General features: G+C 36.0%; 1 protein-coding gene across 1 annotated transcript in view; it reads left to right on the forward strand.

Moving 5' to 3' along the window:
• Window positions 1-22,930, forward strand: part of LOC150107424 (uncharacterized) — a 185,242-nt gene that overhangs the window by 17,186 nt on the left and 145,126 nt on the right. The window contains exon 3 of the mRNA XM_090391285.1: window positions 8,464-9,317. Coding sequence (XP_090247411.1) covers window positions 8,464-9,317 — 854 coding nt within the window. The remainder of the gene's footprint in view (window positions 1-8,463; window positions 9,318-22,930) is intronic.

A 22,930-nucleotide genomic window follows, 5' to 3' on the forward strand; every position in this document is an offset into this window, starting at 1 on the left:
GGAGCTAGGTATTTTTTGCCAGTCCTTGCTCATCTGTGATGTAGCCATTTATTAGATATCTACATAGATATTGAATAAATGAAAATGAGCTGGCAATTTGGATTTTAGTATTGTATCATATATTGCTCAACCAAATTGTATTGTTGAAACTAAGTTGATTATGACAGTATAACAGATATCATATGGCTCAGCATTTCCTGGTATGTTCTTCTGCTTTTGTTAAGGAAGAACTAAAGGCAACAGTGAAAAGTCCTCTACAGCAACAACCTAACCAGAATTGAAAATTGGCACTATCAATGTAGGAGCATTAGCAGAAAAAGAGATCTAGCAGAAGAATTATATGTTGACATAATTGACATTAAGCTAAAACAGATGTGAGTATTCTAAACAGGGGCATGAATATTCAATCAATCAACAGGAATTAGGGAAAGATGGGCCATCTATAATATTTTAAATAAAAAGGTGAACTTTTTGAACTGGAAGCAATTTCATTTATGTGATCAGGCAACTTTATGCATGTGAAATTGGTTCTTGTTGGAAGAAGAATGCTAGACCTTTAGAAATGCTCCACAAAATTTGAAGAAAAAAAAGCTACGCTAATTCCTGTATAGATTTTTATTCAGTAGACATAAATTGGTCATTACTGATGCTATGTTCCAGCCTAAAAATATGCCTAAATTTTACATGGATAGAATATGGATGAAACAAAGTCTTATCCGTTCCATCATTGTTGATAACATTTTAAGATTAGTTCAGGATACAGTGAGACTCCCAAAATTTGGGACACTTTAATTCTTAGGATTCTCACCCATCGGCATTCATAGAGGACACCACTAATAGGACTTAAGATTTTTAGTGGAACTTTTTTCCACATATTGTTTTGAGTGTTTTTTGGTGTGCTTTTACAGTTTTAAGATTATATTCCTGATAAAAGTGCCTCCATAGTGCAATTGGAAGAACGACAGTACGTTGTGCCCTTTGATTGTAAAAGGCCTAAATTTGATTCTCTTTGTGACAGGAGGAATCTTTATATGGGTTTTTTTTTCAATTGAAGGTATAAGCCGATTTCATATGGAGGTAGCAGGGTTTTTTTCTCCCGGAAACTTGGGTTTTTCGTTCCTCATACAGACAAATTGGTTCTTGAGAACACACGCAGTTTACAGACAAAGAATACTAATTGTGGTGGTGGGCAGCGGATGGCATTGATGTAGATGATGATGGTAGTAGAGGTTTGGTGGAGATGGCGAGTTGTAGAGTAGGTGTCTTCCCTTAATGAGTCTTTGGAGGTGTCACGAAATAATAATAATATTTCTGTGACTGAGACAAAATATGGGACCCATTAAACTTGTGTGTAATTATATTCATTACAATAAATCTGATGTGTTTAGCACAAAAGCCTAATTACTTGTCAGATGGTCAAATAAAATATTAATTACGTTTGCAAAGAAAGAAATGTGTATGAACATTAAAATGAATGTCATCTTTTAGTGATGAACTGTAGGCTCAAATATATAAATATTATTAAGGTTGTGTTGTTTGGAATTGCAGCCAAAGCAGGCTTGAGGTCTGTTAGTTGCAACAGGGGCATGAATATTCAATCAATCAACAGGAATTAGGGAAAGATGGGCCATCTATAATATTTTAAATAAAAAGGTGAACTTTTTGAACTGGAAGCAATTTCATTTATGTGATCAGGCAACTTTATGCATGTGAAATTGGTTCTTGTTGGAAGAAGAATGCTAGACCTTTAGAAATGCTCCACAAAATTTGAAGAAAAAAAAGCTACGCTAATTCCTGTATAGATTTTTATTCAGTAGACATAAATTGGTCATTACTGATGCTATGTTCCAGCCTAAAAATATGCCTAAATTTTACATGGATAGAATATGGATGAAACAAAGTCTTATCCGTTCCATCATTGTTGATAACATTTTAAGATTAGTTCAGGATACAGTGAGACTCCCAAAATTTGGGACACTTTAATTCTTAGGATTCTCACCCATCGGCATTCATAGAGGACACCACTAATAGGACTTAAGATTTTTAGTGGAACTTTTTTCCACATATTGTTTTGAGTGTTTTTTGGTGTGCTTTTACAGTTTTAAGATTATATTCCTGATAAAAGTGCCTCCATAGTGCAATTGGAAGAACGACAGTACGTTGTGCCCTTTGATTGTAAAAGGCCTAAATTTGATTCTCTTTGTGACAGGAGGAATCTTTATATGGGTTTTTTTTTCAATTGAAGGTATAAGCCGATTTCATATGGAGGTAGCAGGGTTTTTTTCTCCCGGAAACTTGGGTTTTTCGTTCCTCATACAGACAAATTGGTTCTTGAGAACACACGCAGTTTACAGACAAAGAATACTAATTGTGGTGGTGGGCAGCGGATGGCATTGATGTAGATGATGATGGTAGTAGAGGTTTGGTGGAGATGGCGAGTTGTAGAGTAGGTGTCTTCCCTTAATGAGTCTTTGGAGGTGTCACGAAATAATAATAATATTTCTGTGACTGAGACAAAATATGGGACCCATTAAACTTGTGTGTAATTATATTCATTACAATAAATCTGATGTGTTTAGCACAAAAGCCTAATTACTTGTCAGATGGTCAAATAAAATATTAATTACGTTTGCAAAGAAAGAAATGTGTATGAACATTAAAATGAATGTCATCTTTTAGTGATGAACTGTAGGCTCAAATATATAAATATTATTAAGGTTGTGTTGTTTGGAATTGCAGCCAAAGCAGGCTTGAGGTCTGTTAGTTGCACGTTCTTCTGGCCAATTTATTTCATGAAATAAAAAACCCCAATTTCTAGGAAGAGAAAAAGCCATATGAGACTGGCTAATTAACTTTCAGATGAAAAAGAGCCTTACAAACCAGTCTTTCCATCCAATTATTATTAAGAAAAAAATGAAAAGAATCAACTTCAGATATTTTGCTAACAACATTGATAGATGCAGCCAAGTAAGCAAGCATCTGATGAAGTTATCTGTAAGGATAGAGTAACAATAATTATTATTATTATACAGATACCTCCAGGGAATCAGGAACACATTGGAGGAGGACCCTTCATAGGTCTTTCAGTGTCTAATTACCTGTCATGTATCTTATGAAATTATTCACTATATGCCACGAGAAGAACACACACACACACACGTTGCATGCTTGCTCAGTTTTCAGGGATTACTCCAACACACACCTTCCATTCCATGAGTTGCAGTATTTTTCTTATAAGATTCCTTATCAGCATGTGTTTCTATCATATCTGCTGTTCTATTCCTCAAAATTTGAAGACTACATTCCTTCAACCTGTCTTAATATGCACAAATCTATTCACAGATATTATCTCAGTTACTGAATCTTTTTAACAGTATCTCATCTCTGTAGAATTGAGGCCACCGTATCTGAGCACAGTAGTCTGGATGCCATGCTATCAGAGTGATAAATTGAATCACTTTATACACTGCTTGGAAAGGGGTCAACAGATGCCATTGTGTAAGGAACAAACAACCATGGCATCCATCTTAATAAGATGTAGGACCCTCTTTTGCTGTGATAACTGCAGCAATCCTACAGGGCATGCTTTCCACAATCATATGATAGTGATCAATGGGAATTAGGGACCATTCTTCCTGTATGCATATAATGATGTTCTGGACTGTTGTGGAGTAGATGTCTCTTGACTTCACCTGATGCTCCAGTTCATCCTACAGAGCCAGTTCAATTACTTGACTGGCCCTGTAGAGGCCAGTCAAGTAATAATGTTCATGTCCACAAAACCATGCAGTTATATCAACAGTTTAATGACCATAGAAACACCACAAAGTAGGAAGCATTGCATTGTCCAGTATCGGATACCTCTCGGAGTTCAGTGTTCATGGCACCACAAATAGAGGTCTGAGGCCAAGCCAGGAAAAGCAGAACCATACCCTCACACCACCACCCCTGAATTTCATAATTGGAGTTATGCACTCTGGTAAGAGACATTCACTGGGCATCTGCCACACCTATCCATCTGCTCAGTAGATGATGTATTTGATTTGTTGCTCCATTACACAGATTTCCAAGTTTCCAACTCCATGTCTCACTGTACACACTCTTTATACCAATGAAGATGACACTGCATGTTGGTTTGGGGCTTGCATATCAGAGTCCTACCATGGAAACCTATGTTGTGAGCCTCGGTTTTGAATGTTTTTGTGTTCCAGTTGATGCCTGGAACTCGGCATTCAATGATGAATGGAAATTTTTATGTTTTCCTTCGTACTGCCCTACAGTTATGTTCAGTGAGTATGATGGATTGTCCACTGCAGGTAGCACTTGACTTCTTGCACTTCCATCTCAATATGGTATCACCAGTTGTTGACTTGGGTCGGCCCAATTTGTCAGTTTTGCTGAACAGATAGGCCTGCAACATGGCATCCTATCCTAATGCCTTTTTCAAACTCCATCTCTCTTCTCACAGCCATTTCACCAAGTTGCACTGACTTGGGAGCATTATATTCCTCCAATTTATACCAGCTACAAACCCGTGACTTGTTATATGGCATGATGCACTTGACCCATGTGGTGTTCGTTGACTTCTTTCCAAGCAGTGTAAGTGATAACTTCTTTATTCCTTATAGTGTACTCTTCAGTTGCAGAGAACACTAACTTATAAGAATAAGGAATATCCAAATTGATGACTTGATATCACTTTAGTAGTGTTTTGGCTCAGCAAATACTCCTAGATCTTTAGCTTTATCAACCATTGACAGTAAATTCCCATTGATATAATACTCAGTCTGCAATGTGTCCTTAGTCCAAAATGCATAATTTTGTATTCATCAACATTAAAGTGACACTCATTAAAATTTGCCCATGATCAGACTAAACTTTGATTATACACACATATAATTGGAAGTTCCTCTGTTGGCTGCTACTTCATACACCATTCTATGGTACATACAACGGTGATCTGAAAAGTTCTCGCCCTAATGAAAAAACAAATTTATAATTTCAAATTATTTTTATTTTTCAACATAATCTCCCTTAATACATTTATTCCAGCAATGCTCCAGCGCCATAATCCCGTTCCTCTAGTGGCTCTCAGTAAGATCTGCAAAATACCCCTGTACAGCTGCAATCACCTCTTCATTCAAAGAAAAATGCTGACCAGCGAGGAAGAGTTTTAGTTTTGGGAAGAGATAGAAGTCAGAGGGAGCCAAATCTGGGGAATAGGGTGGATCTTCCAACAATTCATAGTGCAGATCCCTTAACTTTCTCATTGCCAAAACACCTTTGTGGGCAGGTGCATTGTCCTGATGAAAGATGATTTTTTTTCTTCTGCAAACCGGGTCTTTTTTCACGAATTTTTTCATCTAGTCTGGTTAAAAGATCGGAATAATATTTCCCAGTTATTGTTTTACTCTTTTCAAGATAATTAATAAACAAAATGCCTTTAGCATCCCAAAACACTGATGCCATGGCCTTTCCTGCCGATGGAACCGACTTTGTCTTTGACGCTGAACAACCGGCTTCTGTCCACTGTTTTGACTGCTTTGGATTCTGTTGTGTAATTGCGAATCCAAGTCTCATCCATAGTAATGAATCGATGTGCAAAATCAGTTTTATTCTTGTTAAAACGCTCCAAGCACTATTCAGAGATTTTCATGCGAGCGTGTTTTTGATCTGCTGTGAGCAAGCGTGGCACCCATCTTATGCAAAACTTTTGCATTCTTCATGCAAAATGTATCCTACACATTCTTTTGAAATGCCTATAGTCTCAGCAATTTCACACACTTGGACTTGTCAGTCATCCAATACCATATTCGTGCACTTGATCAATGATTTCTGGTATTGCTACACTTTTTGGACATCCTTCATGTGGCTCATCTTCAAGGTTGGTATGGCCACGTTTAAACTCGACAGCCCATTTCTTAATTGTCGAAAACGAAAGAAAAGAGAAGAGTGCTCATAAACTTTTATGAACTTCGAATGAATTTCTTTTGGCGTTAAACCTTCTTTTACAAAGAATTTTATAACCACACGATACTCAATTTTATCCATTTCAATTGATACAGACAACACTTTTGCTTCAGGCAGCTGTATAAAACAAACTACTATGTGATAGGATGACTTGCAATTTCACATGGTTGCTTATGACAGATGTACCAACTTAAAAAAAAATCTTGCTGATAGTGTTGCCATCTATGGTCGAGGCCGAGAACTTTTCGGACCACCCTCATATAAATCAGCCACTCTCCTATCCATGTTACAAGCCTATTCTGCATATCCATTCTTTTGAGTTTGTTTAATAACCTTAAATTTGGAATTAAACGCCTTGGCAGAATCACAGGTGAGACAATGTAGTGACTGATATGAACAGGATTGACATGAGCACTAGAGGATCCAGAGATGAATAACCACAGCAATATTGGGAGTGTTGATTGTGTAGAGTAGTTGAGGGAATGTAGATTGCAGTTTAGTGGTTAGGAGGAAAAGAGGTAATATTGATGGAGAACTTGCGTTTCCTTTTGGTCAGGTATAATTGTGTGTTGATGTCACCATTGCATGGCACATGGTGATTAGTTGTCAGTAGCTTCTTTGATTAGGATGCAACAAAAAAAAATTATTAAGCTTACTTAAAGATCCATGTTCTAGACTACCAGCATTGAACATAAGAGGCAAGAAATCCAAATATGAATGCAAAAATTGCATTTTTAATAATTTCATCCCATTGCTTTGTTTGCTGTAGGCCTATCTTCCACAAGTTTTCTGGTAATTGTCACTGAATTGACCCTAAAAATTGGCCAATAATAGCTTTATTAAAACCTTCCAATCAAGGTTGCAGCAGCAACCTTCCATGCTACTTTGTTTAAAGTCATTGACAGCAGTCTTCATAATTATGGTATTGTTGTTACCAGCTACTGTGATTTCTTGCTCTGGAGGAAGGATTTCAGAAAGAAGTTATATGAAGAATTCAATCTGGTTGGACAATCTTTGGAAAACCCATGAAACATTCCAAGGGTACATCCCATTCTGCCTTAAAGAAAAATATCTGATAGTGATATCATATGAAAGTAAATATGGACTTTGTCAAACAAATTGACTGCTGGTTTGAGGATTTTTCCAGAGAAAAATGAAGAGATCATTGCTTGGTATCACCCTTCAAAACAAAAAAGCATAATATTGAGTTAAAGCTCAGGCCATGACGAGAAAAACTGTAGCAGCCATTCAAAGATCGAGGTTGTGATGGACAGGTCATATGGCAAGAAGAAAACCTCAATGGATATCCAAATGATACCCATACCTCCCAAATGAAAAGCCCCCCCCCCCCTGGAAAAAAAAACAAACATTGGGAGGATGTAATTAAGGAATGGCTGGAGTTCACTCTTCTTTATCTTTATCTTGTGCTTAGAAAAGTCCTATATAGAGAAGATTGGGAGAATTTGGGAGTGGCACTCATTCAGTAGCGAGTCCAGAATGGCTGATGAAGATTCCAGTTAAAAAAGTGACAGTTTCATGTAAAAGCATGTGGTTAACAATTCAAAAACAAATTAATTTTATGCAAATTCTGCCACAAAAATTATTCTTGACATCCTTTAAATATCAATGAAATTGTACAACTGAATTTTCCTGATGCAGAAAGACATGATAAACTGCATTGTATCATATGTTTAAAAGTATATTTTCTTTGGGTTATTGAGATATAACACTTAAAGATGGATTAGGGCTAGGTCAAGTTAAGTTGCAGAGTTGGAAATAGTATTAACTTGTGATAGAGTACTGATACTTCAGTATTTCAAAATGACAATTGGATGTCCAGACGGGCATCCAATTTATGCAACCATAAAGAATCTCTATTCCTTATTGGTCTATGAATGTGTTTATTAAATACTATATTTAATAAACACATTCATAGACCAACACCAATTTGAGGATATTAGAGGCTATTGCTTACAGTCTGCTTGATTCAGATATTTATGCTTTATATTAAAATTCTTGAATAGTCCGCACCGTTAGCCTAGTGACTTTGCACTTTGCAACCATATGACCGGGGAAGGAGTGTCCCAGGTTCAATTCCCATCGAAGACGTGAGGAATTTGAGGATCTTCCTCAGCCATAGCCAAGTTAGCCGGTCTTGGGCACGGGCATTAGGATTTTTTCTGCCAGTTTATCTGGCTTTTTCATCCCGCAAACTGGCTCTGTGACCATATGCTGCTACAGTCAAAAATATCTCTCCCCCCTCCAGCGGCAGGCCAGGCAACAGGTCAGTTAGGAGTGGTACTAACAAGAAGTCGCATGTAAGTAACACGCGGACCCTGCGTAGGAAGCGGGAATGACGCATAATGAAAAAAAAGATTAAAATTCTTGAATAATATTAGAAAGTATGAATTTAAGAATACAAAAACTATTTCCTTATTTACTTTGCAAAATAGTTATGTAGAAGTTATTTATTTATTTATTTATTTTTTTCAGATTTTACCAGGCTTTCTCTAAAATTAGCTACTGAAAAGAAAACTCATTTTCATAAAGAAGCACATATATTTGATAGTACCAGTTGTAAAAAGAATATCACATCTAAATGTGACTTGTTAGTTATTCCAAGTAAATCAGTGATGGAAGAAAATAAATTAGAAATATATGATAATGGATATTCTGAGAAATCTGCAACTGATTATGAAATGTCTAACAAAGAAAATGAAATGCCTAGTGAGTATATTGAAGATTTTGAGGCTTTAACCATTAATGAGAAAGTGGAAGATGATTTTGATATTATTAATTTAAAATGTACAGAACAAAATATAAATACTGTGCCACTTTCTTACCTGGATAACATTGATTCCTTAGTGAATAAATCTAAATATTTATCTTATAATGGCAAAAAATGTGGTCATGAAGAATATACAGATATGAAATTACATCCTACTAGTTCTGAAATAAGTCACTATTCACATATATTATCTTCAACACATGAAAAGCATAGTGTTGCAAAAGATGTTTACCAAGACTCTAATGAAACAAGTGTTCAAAGACATGAGAACGAAGATAATTTATATTCTTCAGTTCTTGCTTCTTGTGAAAATACACAAAAAGAAAGGAGTCATCTACAGATGCAGAATGCTCTTAAAACTAGAAGAATGGTTGAAGCATGTATTAGTACTTTAAGATCAAATTCAGATATCTGCTCTAATATTATTGCAAAAGGAAATAAAAATACAAGTAAAAGTAAAGATGATTTATCAATACCTGTTGGAAATATATTTCATACCAGTGATAAAAGAAATTCATTAACAGAACAACATACCTTGTCTACTGAGAAAGCAAGACAGGTATGTGAATTAAATTTTCTATTACATCTAAACAGCCTCTTGTATTGAAGAAATTGCATACATGTCTATTCTGTACAAAATTTTAAATATTTACAACTTTCGTTATGTCTTTTTAAAATTATGAAATAAATAAAACTATGAAATAATTGTTAAAAATAAAAGTATTGTGTACTAAAGTTTGTTATATCTGTTAACAGTGATTGTCATCTCTGGCATATTTTTTGCAACAAAGATCTCACTTTTACACTATCCTTTGTTTTTGATTGTATTGATAACTCCACTGAAGGTCAACTTCCTCTTTCATGCTGACTTATATATCTAGTCTTCCCTTTGCATCCATAGTCTCTTCAACCTTCAAAAATCTTTGGTGTTATCTTCCATTGAAGGCACTAATTCTCATATAACACCATATAAATCCCAAATTCAATCAACTTTAGAATATGGTTCTCATTTGGGCTTATTCATCAAAAACTTGTTGTTTATTATTTTAACGGTATAATAGAACACAGAAACTAAGTAAATAATTAATTTATTAACTTGATGCTGATATTTCGCTGGTGTTATAACCAGCAAAATATCTAAAGTTATAACACCAGCGAAATATCAGCATCAAGTTAATAAATTAATTATTTACTTAGTTTCTGTGTTTTATTATACCGTTAAAATAATAAACAACATGTTCGACGAACACATAAGTCTGTCCACACGTTCATCAGAAACTTCTCAAAAATGCAAAAATCGCTTGGTTGGGAGAGTGATTAAACATATCAACAGGCTGTGTGTGGTGCTTAAGGATCAAAGCTGCATAACTGGGAGGACACCTCTATGTAGCCTTTTAAGGAATGCAGAGAACCGACCAGGGCTTCTGACCTAATGTCCAATCCTCACCTTGTTAGGTATTTACCTGGATGCTGAACGAATGAGGATGAGCTGGCAATTTGGATTTATCTGACCAAATTGTACTCTTATTGACTTAAACCACAATATAAAATGATGGTACAACATGACAGTATTTCAGGCCTGCTGGGCCGTCGCCTGGTTAAACAAGGCCCCCCCCCCATTGTTTTTGCTAGGAAATCAGGATGAACAGCGAAAAGTCAGCTACTGAAACACACCCCCAATTCAACATCAACAGAGTTCAAGATTGGTACTATCAACATAAGAAGCCTAAATGGCAAAAAAATGGAGCTAACTGAGGAATTGGATAAGTACCAGATTGACATAATAAGGGTAACTGAAACAAAAAAGACCAAAACTGGTGAGATCTTTCTGAGCAATAAATACAAAATGTTATATTCAGGCAATGACAATCAAGGAAAAGGCATAGCTATATATTCAACACTAAATACAAGGCTAATCTTCTTGAATGGCAGGCGATATCAATGTGGGCAAATATCAGAATGGGGAACTGGACAATGAGACTTATTTGTCCTATGGTTCCACAAAAGGTCCTACTAAGATAGAAGTGGAAGAATTTTTTGAGGCTTTAGAGAAAATAGTTGACACAATGAAAAAAGGAAAAGTTGGTCCTTATTAGGGATGTAAATAGCAGAGTAGGAAGGTTGGCAATAACAAGACAAAGACAATAAAAATAGGTAGAGACATTGAAAATGATATAATCACGTAATCACAAGAAAGATATTTATTTAACCAAATATTTCGGACTGGAAATAGCAGACCATCGTCAGTGGTATTACAAGAACAGTAAAAAATACAAGCTAGAATATTAACAATAGATCGTTAAAATTAGAACACACCGCGTGATGTTATATCACTAAGTATGAACATGTTAAAATAAATAAATATAAGTTAAAATTAGAACACGCAGCGTGTTCTAATTTTAACGATCTGTTGTTAGTATTCTAGCTTGTATTTTTTAAACTGTTCTTGTAATACCACTGACGATGGTCTGCTATTTCCAGACCGAAATATTTGGTTAAATAAATATCTTTCTTGTGATTACGTGATAATCATTCAGTCTTATGTTGCAAGTATCGTTGAAACAACAAAGACATTGAAAATATTAACTGTATTGTGAATGGAGAACCTGTAGAACAAGTAAAACATTTCAGCTACTTAGGCACAATTTTTAGTGAAGATGGTAAATTGAATATGGAAATAGACAACAGAATCAACAAAGCTGGTATGGTAGGAAGTCAACTGAATAAATTTATATGGAATAAGAGAGAAATTATTGAAAATACTAAATTAGCTGTATACAAGACAGTGTTCAAGCTAATTTTAACTTGTGGATCTGAGAGCTGGGTTAGAAATAACACACTTGACCTAAAACTAGAGATCGCAGATATGAGAGTCCTGAAAAAGATTAGGTGTGTAAACAAATGGCATCAATGGCAATATCATATTAAAAACGAGGATATTAGGAAAGAACTTGACAACAGTTAGCATCCAGGAATGTGTTAGCAGAGCTAATCTCAGGTAGTATGGTCACTTAAACAGAATGGGAGAGGAAAGGGTAGCAAAACAAGTGTTCTCTGTCAAGTTGGCAGGGAAAAGACTCAGAGGAAGACCAAGATATAAGTGGATCGATACAGTAAAAAGTGTCTTAAAAGACAGAAATATAAGATCTGATAATGTTGGAATCTTTACAGGTGACAGATTGATTTGGAGGAAAATTATAGATAGGAAGTTAGTGGTGATGTAAGTTTTTCATGTAGTACTGTCATATCCTGTACACCCCCTTGAGGGTATATCTCAGGAATTTAATGATGATGATGACAGGCTGTGTGTTCAACTCCTACTGAAGACATGGATATTCTGTTGTCTCATTCCAGATTTAATTTGCCATATTTAAATAATTGAAATGTTTTCCTTGTTCTATAGTTTCTCTATATAGGATGCAGCTGATGCTTTCACTGTTTTAATTTTAATTCATCTTAAAATTAAGCTGAATTAAATTTTAAATAAAAAATAATTTCAAATTAAAATTGAAAAATGTGTAATAAGTCACTTAGCGATTTATTAATCAAAATGAATTCATAATTATGATGTTGGAAGATAAAAAAATTTTTGGGAAAAGCCTATGTCTGATTCCCCCCCCCCCCACACACACACCATAAATATTTCCTCTTTTGATAAATATGCTAGTAGCCAAAAGAAATTTTCTCTGAGAAATTGTACTGTGAAATAAGTTTATTCATTAACTTGAAATCTTTTTGAATAATTGAATATTGCCTCTTATCCAGTGCAATGATGTCGTCCATAGTGTAATGTAATGTTTTGGTTTTGTCTGTTAGTCATCTGCATTCTATTTTCTTTTTATTGTAGATTATTCATTAATGTCGAATAACATCGTTCATTTTGGCAGATTTACTTTATATTCTGACTGCTTACTTATTCTTGCTTATGGTTAGATATTTTAGTTTAATTTTGCAAATTCTTAGCTATGCTTGTGTTTTTATCCAATTAATTATAGATGCATAAATCTGTATCACCTCTGTCATCCAGGTATATTGTTCTTGTTTATTTATTTTACATTTTAGAAATTTGAATCTGCATGTAAATCATAAATCGTCCAAATATTGCTTTTTATTATTCCTGCCAAAACTGTCTTATTTTTTTCAATATTTTAAGACAATTTCATCATTATTTGTTCACTTTGCAACCACAGATACCTTTATATCACTCTGATGCTTGGTGATGTGCCACACCAGGCCTAGCCATATAGTCCTGTTGTATGCTTTTCTGGAGGATTCAACTCTCTAAAGATCAGTCACTCCACACACACACATACACACACACCCCATCCATTCATCTCATTGATAGTCTACCCTTCCTCTTTTTCCAGGAACTTTACCTTCTATTACTGTTCTGAGAAGTCATTCTTTCAATGTATCCAAATTATTTTAACTTTCTTCTGTCAGTATCCTTAAGGAGCCTTAAAGTTCTACTGATCTTTTCTAACACTTATTCATTTGTATGCCTTTCAGTATATAATATCCTTAACAGCCTTCTGTAACACTACATTTCAAAAGCAGCTATTCTTTTGTTATCTGACTTCCTTATGTTCCAAGTCTCATATCTAAGTCATTGTTGGAAAAACAACTGCAACCAAAATCCTCAACTTTGTTCCCATGGAGATAAATCCATCCTTACTTGTTTCTCAAGAGCTTCCCTGTTTGTATTTCCTTTGAGAACCATAATCTTTGTCTTGCTAGGATTGAGTTGAAGTCCTCTGTTATTACTGATCTTGTTAACTTTATCAAGAATTTGTCCTAGTTCTTCCTTGTCATTACAGAGGAGTACAGTATCATCAGCTTACCTCATATTACTGATCAATCTACCACCTATCCTAATTCTTGTCTTGAGCTCATCCACTGCTTCATGCATGATGTCCTCAGCATATATATATATATATATATATATATATATATATACACACACACACTAAACAAGTGAGGAGAAAGCAAACATATTTGCCTAACTCCCTTTCCACCCTGAAGTTAATCCAACATCTGTTCTTACCACGGCTTCTTGCTTCTTCTACAATTTGGCTATCAATCTGATAGCCAACTTGTACAAGAAGTTGTTTCACGTGCTGAACACAGTTAAAAGGTTTAGAGTAGTCTAAGAAACACATTACCAGAGGGAGTCTGAATTCTTTATATTTGTCTAAAATGATAAGGCAAAGGACCTGTTCTCTGGTGCCCTTACCTTTCCTAAAACCTGCCTCAACTTTGGTCTCAGTCCTGTTTAGTATTATCTTCAATAAAATCTTGCTTGCATGAGATAATAAACTAATAGTTCTATATTTCCAGCAAGCTTTCGTAATCTCCCTTCTTATGTAGTGGTATGAAAACCCACTTCTTCCATCTAGGCCACGATCCTGTCTCCCATATCCTTGTAATCAATCTATGAAACACTCTTATCCCTCCCTCCCTCCCCTGTGGCCTTAATTCACTCTGCTGGGATTCCATCTGCACCTGGAGCTTTTTGCCGTTAAGCTGCTTAACTACTCTTCAATTTCAAGTAGAGGAAGTTCTAAATTGGAATTTTCCTGGTGAGAGGGCTCCTCCAAATTTTCTTTATCCACTATCGTATAGTTTCTCACAATATTCTTTCCATCTGTTTTTGATTTCCAGTAATATAAACAATTTTTAAGACTGCATAATATAATCAAACATTAAACACCAAAGAAAGTTGATAACAGGTCTATGGAATGAACCATATGAGAACAGGTTGAAGATTTGTGGGTTGCAGAAACTGGTTGATAGGCCGAGGAGGGGAAGATATGATCGAGACATTCAAATTGCTAAAGGGATTCTATAGGATTAATTCAGAGGATATTTTTGAGATCAGGACTGGTGGTGGGAGAACCAGGGGACACCTATGGAAGCTGGGCAAGAATGTGGTTAGCAGGGGTGTTAGAACTGGGTTCTTTACTTTTAGAGTGGTAAATGAGTGGAATAAGCTGCCAGAGTCTGTTGTGGGTGCTATGACGGTGAACGAGTTCAAGACAAGGTATGATAGATACTGTGAGAATGTAATCGCATAGTTGTGTGGACATGATGTTTAGGGCCTCCCTCGATGAGTCTAAGGACTCCTGGAGTCGCCCGAAATAATAATCATAATAATAAAAAAGTGCCTATAACAAATTCAATAATCCTTTGTATGAAGTGATGCAAGATGAGGGACATCTTTTTTGATTTATTGCACTTATTATGATGCATGTAAACAGGAATTTTTCTGTTTCTGCTTGCCTGAATACTGAATCTTTCTACTGATTTGGCTAAAGTCGAATATTGGAAAAACATACTGAATCAGCTGATTACTGAAGCAAAACCAAATATTTAATGCATCCCTAATTCTAAGCACCAGTGTCTTTTACCTGATTGACAGTTAACAGATTGATTTGAAGGAAAATTGTAGATAGGAAGTTATTAATGATTTAAGTTTTTCATGTATTACTATCATATCTCATATCCTGTACCCCCCCTTGAGGGTACATGTGAAGAATTTGCTGCTGCTCCTGAATGGTTTATAGTTAATTTTAATGGTTTGTCCATGGCTTTTAAAATAGTTGTTGCTGTGGCTATTCTAATTTTTATCTCTTTTTTGGAGCCCTGCGTCATGTGACATCCAAGATATGTGAAGTGTTCCACATTTTCCAGTTGAAATCTGTCTATCATAACTCTGTACAGTAACTCCTGTTGTCCAAATATCATTGTTTTAGTTTTTTCAAAGTTGACATTTAGTCCACCTACTCTTCTCCGGCCTGGAGTCATACCGCCAATACTATTATTCTTAAGTTACAACGTGTGCAAAACAAATGTCTCAGAATCAGTGGCGGCCCGTGAAGCTTTAAGTGGGGGGTGTTGCCTATACAAAATAATTTTAAAAAAATCTTTTTTTTCTAATTAGTAACCAATTTATTAATAAATAAATCTACAGATTTATTTATTAATAAATTGGTTACTAATTAGGAAAAAAAAGATTTTTTTAAAAATTATTTTGTATAGGCAGCACTTCCACTTAAAGCTTCATGGGCTGCCACTGCTCAGAATGATCCTGAAATCCCTATGGTTCGTACGAACTGTGCAACTTCATCGTGACACAAATGTCCCCTATATTTACACTTTTATGCAGACTATAGCAACCAAATTCTTCTCAAAAGCATCTGTGCATCCTAACAAACTGATCCAGCTGGCTGCAGATTATGATGCAATGGATTATTTCAAACATAAAAGACCAAAAGCGATCCTAAACCACAATACTAAGAAAGAATCTCCAAGCCCACTCAGGGAGAGCAATGAGCTCATAAAGTTTTCTCCACTCTCAGTTTCTCTCAAGATAGCGGGGAATATGAAAAGCATTTGCTTCACCCCTTAGGTCAGTAATGTTGTAAGTTGTAAGAGAAAGATCATCACGATAATTCATGGGAAGAAATAAAAACAAATGAAAATTAGGTACATTGTGTAAAATGTGAAATGAATCTGGTTGTTGTATACAAATGAGTGGCACTGTCAGCAGTTGCAATTGAGCCACAGACATTTTGGAGTAATTTTCCATTTCGTCTCCGAAATGAGACTTTTTTCATGTCCTGTTGTTTTTAAAGAAATAGTTTTACTTCCTTTCAATTCTACTGTTCTATTCCCAATCATGTCAAACATAATTGGAGTTTCATCTATATTTCTGATTTGTGACAATAAATAATTTTTTTTTTTTTGCTTTCGTTTAACAATTATAAATATTTGAAAACTTAATAACTTATCATCCAAATCCTTTGGCAGTTTCTGTGCGATTTTCGTTTTTAGTCAAAGCACTAAATTTTTCCTATGTTATATATATAATATATATATATATATATATATTATATTCTCTTCTATACGTAGGCTGTTCAATAAGTAATAAGACTATATTTATACAGAAAACAGTTTACCTTTAATCGTCATCATTTATATGGTCTTTTTCGAAGTAACTACCGTGACACGTGATGCATTTGTCCCAACGTTGCGTCCACTTCTTAAACACATGTGAAAGTCTGTGTTTTGAAAGTTCTTTCAAAACCGCCTCCGCAGCTTTTACACGTGCTTTGTTGCTTTCGAAATGGCAGCCTCTTAGTAGTTTGAGTTGAGGAAACAGCCAGAAATCGCACGGTGCGAGATCAGGGCTGTATGGAGGGTGTGGTAGGATATCTGTGTTGTTCTTCTGCAAAACGTCCACTACACAACAAGCAATATGTGGCCTTGCATTATTGTGGTGCAATAAGAAGCCATTCTTTAGCAATCGATGCTTCCTTTTGACATGCTTGATGATAATCGCTGCTGTGTTGATCATTGTCTCTGTGATGGACGTTGAAGGTCTTCCCTCACATTCAAGATCTTCCACGTTTTGGCTTTCTTCCTTAAAAGTTTTATGCCAGTGAAAAACAGTTGCCCTCGACATTGCTTCAGCGTGGAAAGCTTCGTGTGTCATGTTAAAAGTGTCCGATGCCGATTTTTGCAAACGCACACAAAATTTAATCGCATAACGCTGTTCCAAGGATGCTTCCATTTCAACGACTGGTCTTGCCTCGTAGGTGCACCGAAACAAGCTTGCGTTTAGTCATGTGACACTGGCACATCAGCCCGTATACGCCATCTATCAACTTCTTTTGTTAATACAGACAGCAACAGTTCTTTATTCCACAGAAATTAATATTGTGATGAGTGGTTTGCCACAGTAAAATTAGTCTTATTACTTATTGAACAGCCCACGTATATATATAATATATATATATATTATATAATTTTCTTTTGATTAGCGGAATTCTATGTACGTATATATATATACGTACAAACTATCTTCCACCTTTCTCTCCTAATTTGGCTTGCGCTCAACCATTTTGACTACCACTCACAAAAGGTTATAAACTTGTACATTACTACTGTGAGTGGGCTATATATATATATAATTTTATTTTTTACATAATTTAGAACTCTTGCTCCAGATTCCAACCAATGAAGCTTTTCAAGCCACTTCCAGTTTACTCAGCAGTGAAATTCATTTCCCTCCTAATGTGTAATGAGATATCCATCAGTGTATTCTATTGGTGTAATTATGTTACAGGCAACTGATGAAGCTAGTAATCTTGGATATGTGGTTGATGTGAAATTGAAGTTCAAAGGTCAGCAGGAATGGCAAATACGACACTGAGAATAGCTGTGATGTTGAAATACAAACATTGTTATATAAGAATAAGGAAGTCATTGTCTCTTTACAATGCCTTGATACGACTGCACCTGAACTACTGTGTGTGTGCAGATTTGGTCTACTGGGTTTGGAGAGGATAAAGAAGCTGCGGAAAGGGCTCAAAGAAGAGTTATATATCTGGATTATGGAATGTACTGTAGATTATGAGGACTGGTATTGAGAGTATGTGGACTGTTGACATTAAGCAGGAGAAAGAGTCATAATATATGATATGATATGATATGATATGGACCACTGAATGGGTGTGTTATAGGTTATAACTGATGAAATTTTTCATTATATGGAAGGTGGGGAGAGAACACAGGGTCATCTGTGGAAGTTAAGGTTGTGTATGATGAAGAAAGGGACGGGAGATTTTTTTTTTTTTTTTTTTTCTTGCAAAGCAGTGAGTAGAACAGTTTCCATATTGAAGTTGTGAATGCATCTAGGATAGATGAGGCTAAGAGAAGGTATGATAATTTGTGTGGGCGATGTATTGGCTTCCTGAATGAGTTCTTGATTTTCTGGAGATCTTAGATAATAATAATATTTTCTACTTATGTTCTGTCACTTCTTGCTTCATTTAATAATCTTTCAAAGTAATTACTCCAGCAGTCTAGACTATCTTTAGTTTTTATATCTCCTTTTCCATTTATGATTCCTTTTACAATACTCTTTCCTCCATATCTATGTTTTTTCCGGTAGCCTCCAGAATATCTTGCAATTTTCCTGATATCTTCTTATCAGTCTTCCAATGACATATGTTTAGCTACTTTTATATAAACTTAAGTTGCATAAACACATCAGTGTATAGCATCATTAGTCTCCAAAAACTTGGTTACCTCTTTTGTTCAAAACCCTATCTTATCTGTACATCTTATAAATCTCCAAAATATGCTCAAGTTTAGAATATTATTCATTGTTCACATTTGAGGTGGTGCACCATGAAACCTCCCTAAGAATGTGCAATCTATGCAGAAGAGAGCAATTTGCTTATTAGATGGCCCTGCCAACTTAATTATAGTAGACACTTTATTCTCATTTAGTAGGTATTTTCATGGGCTATGCACTCAATTGCCTCCCACCATACCATCACTTTCTTCTAATCATCTAAATACAGAAGCAGCTGCTGCTGCTGTTAAAATATCCATACACAGTTCAACTAAAAATTGTTGTACCTACTCTGGCTCTTCTTTCATTCCAGCTATCTTTGTTCTTTGAAACAGCTATCATCATGCTATTTTTCTTTCAATGAATGCATTCTCTTCTCTTCAAGAAACACAGTAACAGATTCTTTCTTTTCCCTAAACATTTGCTCTCTCATGGCACTATTGTCTTATAGGTTTTTATGTGTAGGGTTTGCATAAAACAAATCACCTTTCATAAAAAATGATCCGGAGTGTTTAAGGGTCAAAGCTGTATAACTGGGAAGACGCCTCCATGTAGCCTTTTAAGGAATGCGGAGAACCAACCAGGGTGTGTGACCTAAAGGATGGCAATCTTCACCTTCTCGTGGTGCTCCCAGTTAGGTATCTATTCTGCCGACCAAATTGTATTCTTATTGGCTTAAATCACAATGTAAAATGATGGCACAATATGACAGAATTACATGCTTGCTGGGACGTCGCCCAGTTAAACAAGAACGCGTTGTTTTTTTGTCAGGGAACCAGGCTGAACAGTAAAAAAGTCGGCTACCGAAACAAATCCGAGAATGCATCCTAACTCGACATCAGCAGAGTCCAAGATTGTTACTGTCAATGTAAGAAGCATCAGTGGAATGAAATGGAACTAGCAGAAGAATTGAATAAGTACCAGGTTGACATACTAGGCATGACTGAAACAAAGAATGCAAAAAATAGGTGAGATTTTTCTAAGCGACAAATACAAAATGTTATATTCTGGCAATTACAATCAGGGAAAAGAGTGAGTAGCCATAGTATTCAAGAGTAAATATGAAGATAATCCTAAAGGGTAGGCAATATTAAGTAGCGTGATCTGGGCATATATCGAAATGGGGAACTGGACAATGATACTTATTTGTGCTTATAGTCCAAGCAGGTTCTACCAAGAAAAAAATGGAGGAATGTAGCTGGCTCAATGAAAAGGAAAAGTTGGTCCATGTTGGGGATCTAAATGGAGCAAATTCCCTAAAAGAATACAGAGAAAAATGTAAGAAAGCAAAGCACTGTGTAAAACTAGCTAAACAAAGGTCACGAGAAGACTTTGGTAAGAACAGAAAATAAATACAGGAAGGTGGCAAAATATTTTGGAGGCTATTGATAAAGCTTAGAAATGGAGTAAAGAGTACTGTAAAAGGAATCGGATGATAAAGGTGACATGAAAACTGAAGATAAACATACTCTAGATTTCTGGAGTAATTACTTTGAAAGACTGTTAAATTAAACAAGCAGTGTCAGCATGATGGTAGAAAACTCCCAAAAGAAATGCAGTCAGGAATATGTACCCATACTTGATGTTGAAAAAGTCATTAAAAACCAGAAATGTGGAAAGGCATCTGGAGTAGATGAAATTTGGCCAGAAATGCTCAAATATGGAGGTATAAAAGTATTACAGTGGCTGAACTGCGTAATTCACTGGTCAGAGGATCGAATTCCAGATGATTGGAGCAGAGCTCTCATAGTACCCATCTATAAAAAGGGAAATAAAACTGAATGCGAGAATTAGAAGTATTTCTCTACTGATTGTTTCTGGTAATTATTTATGAAAGTATACTTGAGAAATGGCTAAGAAAAATTGTGGAAGGGAAGCTTGGTGAAGAACAAGCTTCAGATGAAATAGATGATGTTAGGATAAGATTTTCACTTGAAGACAAATAGTTGAGAAATTATTATTATTAACATCTGACCTCCATGAAGTCAGAGATTCATTCCTAGAGGTGCACACAATGCTCATCCAATCATGCCTTAAAATGATTCAATGCATCTACATTCACAACACACTAGGCAATGCATTACACTCACCAACCATTCTCCATGCAAAGAACCTGCTTCTCACTCCTCTGCTCACACCCCCTTTATTTTAGTTTCCAGCAATGTCCTCTTGTTCTACCCCCCCATCCCATTTTATGAAAAATCTCTTCCCTGTCAACCTGATAACAACCACTGACTACTTATATGTCTATAATAAATTTAGTTTAATCCATTATCCAAGTGTAAGCAAACAAAGTTTGCACCTGAAAATATCTTCAGGACTGAGGTGAGGTGGTGCAACTCCAAGCAAAGGTGGACCAAACTCTCATCACTCCTTGTCTCAGTATCTCCCATAATGCAAGGCACATCTCCTTGCGGACATGTATACTGCTATGCATTAAGGGAAGGGCCACTACCCAGACCGGTTTCGACCTTTATTGAGGTCTCGTCAGTGGGAGGCAGACCCAAACGTGGAGATATTAACGCATAACGGTACTGACTTGATGGGTGAAGCATAAATGCTTTTCATATTCCCCTTCATCTGAAAAAGAAAGTTCTTTGGGGGGAGAATTATTGAGCTTTAAGCTCGCCCTGAAAGGGCAGCGAGATTAACTGTTTTCAGCCGAGCATAGAATTGACTTGGGTCTCTTGTATTTGTAGAAATCTGCTTCGTTGTAGTCTGATGCTTGTTTGATCAGTGGGTTCGGATGATTAATCGTCTTATTGAAGAACTTTTCAGCTAGGTCATGAAGAAGAGTTGTGATGTAGGGAATGTTGACGTCTCTGTGAATTTGGGAGTTTTTGATAAACCATGGAGCATCTAAACTCATTCTCAGACATTTGTTTTGCAATCTCTGCAGCTTCTGAATATTTGCCTTCGAAGTGTGACTCCACGCAGGAGATGCATAAGTTATGACTGGGCGTATTACCATCTGTATATGAGCAGTTTGTTATGAGTATCTAATTTACTTTTTCTGTTGATCATAGGGTAGAGCTGCGCTATTGCTTTAGACGTCTTTGAACTTATGTGTTCTATATGGTTGGTGAATTGTAGTTTTTTATCCAGAATTACTCCAAGATATTTAACTGTATTCTGCCATGGGACTTTAACACCCAGTAAATGTATATCTTCCTTGATTTGAAGCTTTTTTCTGGTGAACAGTATGGCTGAGCTCTTCTGTGGATTGGCTTGAATTCTCCAGTCCATTAGCCATCTTTCTAGTGTGTGAATGCTGCTTTGGAGTCTCTTAATAGCCAGTTTTGGGCTGAGAGATCTGGCTAATAATGCAGTGTCATCAGCATATAATGCAGTGATTGTTGAGCTTGGGTTTTGAGGGATATCAGCAATATAGATAGAAAACAGCAAGGGGGCCAAGCGTGAGCCCTGCGGTACTCCTGCCAGAACCTTGCGTCTGGTTGATACAGTTTCATTTATTTTGACTTGCATGTATCTGTCTCTGAGGTAAGAGTGAATTATTTTAACTAGCTGAATAGGTATATTGAATGCGATAAGCTTGTAGAGAAGACCTTGGTGCCACACGTTATCAAAAGCGCAGCATCTAAAAAGACTGCAGCTGTATGAAGATTCCGATTGAAGCCTTCGGAAATGTACTCGAGCAACCTGTGGATCTGCTGAACGGTAGAATGTTTTTTTCTGAATCCATATTGCTCATTTGGGATTATATGTAGTTGGTCCGTTTGTGATTGAAGTCTAGTAAAGACTACTTTTTCTGTTATCTTTCCAAGGTTAGACAAAAGACTGATAGGTCTGTAGTTTTCAGGGAGTTGAGTGTTTTTTCCACTCTTTTTAATTGGTGTGACATCTGCTATTTTCCATGTTAAAGGGAAATACTGGAGTCTGAGGATGGCATTAATTATGTTGACTAGATGTACAATGGCTTTTCTGGGGAGTAGTTTGATTATTCTGTTCGTAATTCCATCTGGGCCTGGAGCTTTATTGTTGTTCAGGTGGGTTATAATATTTATAACTTC

The sequence above is a fragment of the Typopeltis vanoorti genome, chromosome 4 (genome assembly GCF_054136105.1).
Source record: "Typopeltis vanoorti isolate ZY-2024b chromosome 4, IOZ_Tvanoo_1.0, whole genome shotgun sequence".
NCBI classification, from domain to species: Eukaryota; Metazoa; Arthropoda; class Arachnida; order Uropygi; family Thelyphonidae; genus Typopeltis; species Typopeltis vanoorti.